Source organism: Hypanus sabinus, unplaced genomic scaffold, assembly GCF_030144855.1.
Source record: "Hypanus sabinus isolate sHypSab1 unplaced genomic scaffold, sHypSab1.hap1 scaffold_248, whole genome shotgun sequence".
NCBI classification, from domain to species: domain Eukaryota; kingdom Metazoa; phylum Chordata; class Chondrichthyes; order Myliobatiformes; family Dasyatidae; genus Hypanus; species Hypanus sabinus.
The window spans coordinates 104,221-112,592 of record NW_026780602.1 but is presented as its reverse complement, the minus strand read 5'-3'; the positions used below and the strand labels follow the sequence as shown (position 1 = coordinate 112,592).

The window sequence follows — 8,372 nt, the reverse complement described above, 5'->3', positions numbered from 1 at the left end:
CCGTCGATTAGTTCCGAAATCCACTTAGAAATATCACCAGGTGACAGTAACAGGAATATCGTCTTCAAGTGGTTACCACAGAACACCCCGATTCCAGGTAAGGGCCGACAAAAGTGACACCACAGGATACTCCAGCAAATCCACACACATGGATGATACGAAGTGACAGTCACAGATCAGTTGTGCACTGCGTGCCGATGATCAAATCAACCCAACCTTTTGGGCATGGAAGAGTTGCAGCCTATAGCAGTCATACGCTGAAGTTCCAACAGCTTGTCTCCCTCTCCCGCTCCCTCACCCGCTCCCTCAGGCTGCCGCAGCTTCTGTCTGACGTCACAGCTCCGCCTCACTCAGCCACTTAAAGCGACACTCACAGTAAACGAACCTGCGGTCTCGTAACACAATGCACCTCTAAAGTCTGACAGCAGACTAGCGAGTGAATCTTCGATGGTGCAGAGTCAGAAACCGAAGATTTGCCAGATTGAGTCACGGGCTCCAGAGAGAGATGGTGTCCAGAGGAGGAGGACGAATAAGACCAGCAGGATGTGGTTAAAGGTGAAAGATTAGAAGCATTTGGAAACTGGTTGATCGAAAAAAAAAAGGTGGTTAATTTCTGCAAAACACAGGTGGAAATCAACAGGTCAGGCAGTAATTTTGGAGAGGAATATCCAGCAACTGCAGAATCTCCTGTGTTTTATATCTGCATTTTACATTGGCATTAGATACACGTTCATATTGAGTATATTGTTTATGGGAGCCGCTCTCTGCGTTAAACAGCTGCAGATTTTTTCGATACCCACGGTAAAAAAAATGAGGTATGGACATTGAACCGGTGCTTGCAGAAATGTTTAATGGCACCGTGACTACCCATGGGGCCATGCGTTAAGAATTTCACCGGCGCTGAAGCGCCGATGAAATGCGCAGGCGTCAGGATGATGACGTCACTGTGTATCACGCATGCGCGCAGTACACTGAAGGCTTTGAAAATGTCGGTTGCAGGTAGGAGCCAATCTCCGTGTGTTTTCTTAAGCAGCGACTTCGGGACGATTCTTGTGAAATTCGGACACCGTGATCCGCAATCACGGGACAGTCCTGCCCTCTTCCCCCTCTCTCAGCCCCACGATCCGTACACGGACCCCGGGGAGCTTCCGGCTGATGAGGGAATGGGAACCGATGGATCTCTCAGACAGAGCTGAGCTCCAGCTATCTGAATGCAAGGATTAGGAACTCGGAGAAAGGGAACAAAAATCTTTTACATCACCAGTTGAGAAAATCTGCATTAGTACTTTTTTCCGCAGATGCTGCCTGGCCTGCAGAAATCCTGCAGTATTTTGTGTGTGTTGCTTCCTTTACCTCCTCTTGCTCTGGACTTTTCGACCGGTGAGAACATGTTTTGTCCCATTCTCTCTGGGTACGTAATGACATCAAACAACTTTGCCCCGGGCAACAAGTAGCTTTCACATCACAAATGTGTCAGACTCCAGTGAGACAGAGAACGGCCCTTCCCTTCATATACATTGGCATTGCATTCACTGAATTCACCACCCTCAGTCATTGTGGGAGGATTCAGGGGGAATATTTATGTAGAATACAGAAACTAGTGATGCCTGTTTGCATTTTGGTGATGCAAAAGTTGCTGGAGAATTTGCAAGTGGGAAGAAGTGGAGTGATATTTGGAAATCTGACTTTTTAAAGCATAATTTAGCAAGCAAACCACATATGGACAATGTGCAAAAGATTTGGTGAGAAAATCCTCCATTTCCTGTAACAGGCCTGCTACATAGGTTGTGTGAGAATGCAGATGAACTCGATCAAAGTACTTATCAACAGTGATTTGCCAGCTGTGAAAATGAATACCTCTCTATATAAAATTCACTGTGCACATATTGTCACTGGGTAAAAAATGCACAGTACAAGATTTATCTGCACACTGGTTATTACAAATTAGAGGGGAGATTATTACAAATTAGAGGGGTATAGGAGGGAAGGAGGGGAGGCCTCCAGTGTCCCTGATGCCCTCACCTACAAGATTGTGCAGCTTGTAACCCTGCACTTCAATGAGCTGCAACTTGAAATGGGTGAATTCCAGATTATCCAGCAGTTGGAGGGGGTGATAGATATGACATGCAGAGAGGTGAGTCACACCCACAAGACACAGGAAACTGAGTAAGAATCAGGCAGGGGAATGAGGTTAAATAGGCATCGCAGAGTACTCTAGTGGCCATCCCCCACAACAACAGGTGGAGCACTTAATAAACTGTTGGGGGGAACTACCTGGCAGAGGAAAGTCAAAGGCCTGATAGGGGATTCGTCAGGTAGAGGAACAGAACAAGAGGGGATGAATAACCTAGTGGTAAGGCTTACTAGTGGTAGTGAGCAGGGGAGGGGGTGCTGTAGTTAAAATAAGTTGTAGAGGGAATGGGAGCCAGAATGACAGAACAGATAGTGGAGAGGGTGAATTGAATTGACTTTATTAGATACATACTTCATAAACATGAGGAGTAGAAATATTTACCTTACATCTCCATCTAAATGTGCAACGTGTAATTTACATAGATAGTTTGCACATAGGACAGTCAATATAACATCGAAATGCAATTGTATCAGCATGAATTAATCAGTGATGATCCTGGTGGAAGATGATGTGCCAGAGCCTGTTGGTCCTTTTGCTGTGGTACCGTTTCCTGGATGGTAGCAGCAGGAACAGTTCGTGTTTGGGGTGAATTGGGCCCATTTGTCCCTGATATTTGTTAGGCCCTTTTTACACACCTGTCTGTGTAAATGTACTGAATCATGGAAAGTAGGTTGTGCAATGTATAATTTCCTTATTTATATTTAGAGACATTTTTTGGTGTATAAAATGATGAGGGGTATTGAGCGTGTGAGTGGCCAGAGGAGTGTTTTTTCCCCAGGGTTGAAATGGTTAATGCCGCTTTTCCACACTCCCACAGACCCTTTGTCCATCTCCTGAGTAAATTGAGTTTGAAAAATATTTAAGATCTGCCCCATCTGCTTTGGTTCCACACGTGGATTGCCATTCCGGTCTTCCAGAGGACCGACTTTTTGCTTTGCAATCCTTTTGCTCTTAATCTATCACTAGAATCCCTGAGGATTATCCTTCACCTTTTCTGTGACAGCAACCTCATGCCATCTTTTAGCCATCCTGATTTATTTCTTATGTGTTCTCTTGCATTTCTTATACTCCATAAGAAACTGACTGCCTATCCCTGTTATGTAATTCCATTTTGTGCTTTACCAGGGTCTGAATATCTCTTGCAATCCAAGTTTCCCTACAGTTTCTATCTTTACCTTTGATTCTGACATACCCGCTTTCTACTTTAAGAATTTTGCTTTGAACGTCTCCCATTTACCAAGCACACCTTTGCCATAAAGCAGCCTGTCCCAATCGACAGTTGCCAGATCCTTGTGTTGATTCCAGGTGTTGATCCATGCCCTGAACTCATCCACCTTTCATACGCTGCTCCTTGTATTGAAATATACAGGGCTCAGCATATTCACTGCACCACACTCAACTTTTTCATTCCTGACTTTGTCTGAGGCCTGAACAACATCTTTCTCCACAACCCCACCACCATCTGTTCTGTTATTCAGGCTCCCATTCCCCCTGCAACTTTAATTTAACACTCCTTACCCCCACCTCCCTCCATGCAGATCTATCACCTCTTTGGCTTTCCTCTCCCAGATCAATAAAAAGGAGGTGCATACCAGGTACAGGCAGATAGGAGCAAATGGGGTACTTATGAAATACAGGAAATTCAAGTGAACACTTATGAAAGAAATAAAAGAAGGCATGAGGTTGCCCCAGCAGACAAGGTGAAGGAGAATCCTCAGGGATTCTGCAGATATGTTAAGAGCAAAAAAGATTGCAAGGGAAAAAAAATTAATCCTCTGGAAGATCAAAATGGTAATCCACATGAAGGATAGCCTAGACTTGGGGAGAATTTTTTTGCATCCATATTTACTCAGGAGATGAACACAGAGTCTATAGAAGTGAGGCAAAGCCGCATCAACTTCATGGACCCTGTACAGATTACAGAGGTGGAGGGGTTTGCTGTCTTGAGGCAAATTAGTGTGGATCAATCCCCAGGGCCTGACAAGTTGTTCACTTGGACCCTGCGGAAGACAAGTGCAGAAATTATTGGGGTCCAAGCACAGATATTTAAATCATCCTTAGTGACAGGTGAGGTACTGGAGGATTGGAGGACAGACAATGTTGTTCTGCTGTTCAAGAAAGGCTGTAAAAATAAACTAGGAAGTTATCCATTGGTGAGCTTGACATCAGAACTGGGAAAGTTATTGGAATGTGGGTGCAGGAACCAAGTATATACTGTAAGTATTTGGATAGATGTGGACTGATAAAGGATAGACAGTATGGCTCTAGCCAATCTTTCAGAGTCTCTCGAGGAAGTTATCAGGGAAGTGGATGAAGGCAAGGCAGTAGATGTTGTCTACATGGACTTTAGCAAGGCACTTGATAAAGTCTCATATGGGAGGTTGGTCAAGAAGGTTCAGTCACTCAGCATTCTAGATGAGACAGTAGATTGGATGAGACACTGTCTTTGGGAGAAGCCACAGTGTAGTAGCAGATGGTTGCCTCTATAACTGTAATCTTGTGATTAGTTGTGTGCCATAGGGATCAGTGCTGGATCTATTGTTGTTTGTCATCTATATCTGTAATCTGGATGATAGTGTGGTTAACTGGATCAGAAAATTTGTGGATGACAACAAGACTGGGGGTTTAGCAGCTGCAAGAAGACTTTCATGGCTTGCAGTGTGATCTGGGCCAGGTGGGAAAATGGTTTGAGAAATGGAAAATGGAATTTAATGCAGACCAGTGTGAGTCGTGGCACTTTGGTCTGACCTACCAAGGGAGGTCTTTCACAGTGACTGATCGGGCATGGAGGAGTGTTGTAGAAGAAAGGGAATACAAGTCCTTAATTCACTGAAAGTGGTATCACAGTTAGATAGGGATGGAAGGAAATATTTTAGCCCATTGCCCTTCATGAACCACAGTAGTGACAACAATAGATGGATGTTATGTTGACTTGTAGAAGACATTGGTGAGGCCTTATTTGGAGTATTATGTGCAGTTTTGGTCACCTACCGACAGGAAAGATGTAAAAGAAGTTCAGAGATTTCAGAGAAAATACACAAGGATGTTGCCATGTCTGGAGGACTTGGATTATAAGGAAAGATTGAACAAATCAGGGCATTATTCTTGGGAATGTAGAAGATTGAGGGGAGATTTGATTGTGATAGAGAGGCACACATAGTGTTAATGCAAGCTGGCTTTCTCCACTGAGATTGGGTGGGACTACAACCAGAGGCCATGGGTTATGGGTGAAAGGTGAAATGTTAAGGGGAGCATGAGAGGAACTTCTTCACATAGAGGGTCATCCGGCTGTGGAATGAGCAGCCAGCACAAGTGGTGCATGCGAGCTCGATTTTAACGTTTAAGAGGTTTGTGTAGATACCTGGATGGTAGGGGTGTGGGAGTGGGCTGTTTAAATAGTTCAGCACAAACTAGATTGCCCAAAGGGCCTGTTTCTGTGTTGAAATTTTCTATGATTGCGACAAGCACCTGAAATAATACAAAAATTCACTCTAAGTCCTTTTAACAGATGTGCGGAGCAACCAGTCACTTCAGTGGGAATTTTTTAAATGGCGTTAAAATTGTGGCATTTTGTTAATAATACACAAGAGAAGATCCCAGCTGCACGTCAAGAAAGACAATTTGCATGAGAGTGTTTCAGTCACTGTGGGACAAGGAACACATGCCGCTCAGCAGGAGCCGGGAATAATACCAATGGAGGGAGTCAAACTGAGCCAGGTCACAGACTGGTGATGGGAGAGATGCCCCATTGTTATAGAGACAGGAAGAGCATCAGATAATTGATGGTCATTCCAGATACCAGCTCTCTGCCCAGTCAGGAGATGATTTCTCTGTCCAACTTGGGGTGAACCTCACTGTAACAGTGTGATACCAGATCAAACCTTGGCAACTCAAGTAATCTCATCTGAAATGTTGTCGTAAACCCATTGATGGATTTTGTAAATTTTTTTACAGGTTAAAAATGAGAAGGAATTCATCTCCAGGAAGCTCAAAAACGACACGCCAGTTTTGTTGTCTCTGCCTAGATACTTAAGAAGTGGAGCAAGGGATCCAATTGTCCACCCTTCCTGCTCAAACTGTAGGGAGGAATTCACTCGGTGATTTTGACCAACTGGCACGCCCATCATTTTACACAGGAAAAAGGACATTCACCTGCCCAGACAGTGGGAATGGATTCACTCGGTTATCTCAACTAAAGGTACATCAGCAAGTTCACACTGGACAAGGCCATTCACCTGTTCTGTGTGTGAGAAGGGGTTCAGTCGGTCATCCCACCTGTGGACACACCAATCAGTTCACACCGGGCAGAGGCTGGTCTTCTGCTGAACTTCTGGGTAAGGATTCACTCTGTCATCTGACCTAATGGCTCACCAGCGAGTTCACACTGGGGAGCGGCCGTTCACCTGCTCAGTCTGTGGGAAAGGATTCACTCAATCATCCACCCTACAGGGACACCAGCGAGTTCACACTGGGGAGAAGCCTTTCACCTGCTCAGTCTGTGGGAAAGGATTCAGTCTGTCATCCACCCTACAGAGACACCAGCGAGTTCACACTGGGGAGAAGCCTTTCACCTGCTCAGTCTGTGGGAAAGGATTCACTCTGTCATCCACCCTACAGAGACACCAGCGAGTTCACACTGGAGAGAGGCCGTTCACCTGCTCAGTGTGTGGGAAAGGATTCACTTTGTCATCCACCCTACTGGTACATCAGCAAATTCACGCTGGGGAGAAGCCATTCACCTGCTCAGTCTGTGGGAAGAGATTCACTGACTCTTCAACCCTACGGAGACACCAGCGAGTTCACACTGGGGAGAAGCCGTTCACCTGCTCAGAATGTGGGAAGCGATTCACTCGGTCATCCCACCTACGGCGTCACCAGCGAGTTCACACTGAGGAGATGCCGTTCACCTGCTCAGTGTGTGGGAAAGGATTCACTGACTCTTCCACCCTGCAGAGACACCAGCGACTTCACACTGGGGAGAAGCCGTTCACCTGCTTATTCTGTCGGAAGAGATTCACTCAGTCATCCACCCTACAGAGTCATCAGCGAGTTCACACTAGAGAGAGGCTCAGAATGTGGGAAAGGGTTCACTCAGTCATCCCACCTCTTGGCACACCAGTCAGTTCACAGTAAGGAGAGGCCATTGTTATGAATCCTTTGGTTTTGTTTGCTGTAGACTGTCATTTTAAGAGAGAGAGAGAGAGAGATTAAGAAGGTGAATCAGTCTGACTTGCAGCTTGTTTACATCGCTCGCAGCTTGTTTAGTTTTAACTGAGGACACAGACACTCAGAGTCAGACGGAGACAAAGGAGGAAAAATGGAAGGATCAAAACCAGGGAACTAGTAGCCAAGGATCACTGTTTGGAACTTTCCTTCACTCACAAGGGTGGGCTAATTATCGATTCACCGTACATCGAATGTGTGGTTGTCACCTCATTTGATCCACAGGAGTGGATCTGATTTGGGATATCCTGTGGAGACATGTGTTAACCCTTGCCTGGCTGTGGCGTAGTCATTCATTTGATGATACCCCTTATGACAATTCATTTTAGGTGATAATTCGTATGTACATTTGTAAAGATGATGGATAAAATGTAGAGTGACTGTTCTCTCTTTTTACCACCATGGAACCTGTGGAATACAACATAATTGCCTTCTCTCAACATTTACCCTGGATTACAAAAATATCTCTCTCACATCACCTATTCTGTGAATGAATTGAACTTTAATACTTTAACATCTCCAGACTCCAAGCCTTGTTTCCCCTGAGCTCAGAAGTTTGGGAGTTATATTTACACACATACATACACATAACACTCACGAGGAAATCTGCAGATGCTGGAAATACAAACACAAAAAAAATGCTGATAGAACACAGCAGGCCAGGCAACATCTATAGGGAGAAGCACTGTCGACGTTGTGGGCCAAGACCCTTCGACAGTACTAACTGAAAGATAGTAAGAGATTTGAAAGTAATGGGGGGAGGGTGAAATGCAAATGATAGGAGAAGGCCTGAGGGGGTGGGGGTGAAGCTGAGAGCCGGAAAGGTGATTGGCGAAAGTGATGCAGAGCTGGTGAAGGGAAAGGATCATGGGAAGGGAGGCCTTGGGAGAAAGAAAAGGGTGGGGGTGGAAGTACCAGAGGGAGGGGGAGAACAGGTAAACAACTAAATATGTCAGGGATGGGGTAAGAAGGGGAGGACGGGCATTAACAGAAGTTAGAGAAGTCAGTGTTCATG

At 45.2% G+C, this 8,372-nt stretch overlaps 1 protein-coding gene across 1 annotated transcript; it reads left to right on the top strand.

The window, feature by feature from the left end:
- The first annotated feature begins 973 nt into the window (after positions 1-973).
- LOC132387994 (gastrula zinc finger protein XlCGF49.1-like) lies at positions 974-8,090 on the top strand. The gene is made up of 2 exons (XM_059960334.1): positions 974-999; positions 6,089-8,090. Exon 2 carries the CDS (start codon positions 6,497-6,499, stop codon positions 7,265-7,267), a length of 771 nt encoding a protein of 256 aa, XP_059816317.1. The 5' UTR covers positions 974-999; positions 6,089-6,496; the 3' UTR covers positions 7,268-8,090.
- The last annotated feature ends 282 nt before the right edge of the window (positions 8,091-8,372 follow it).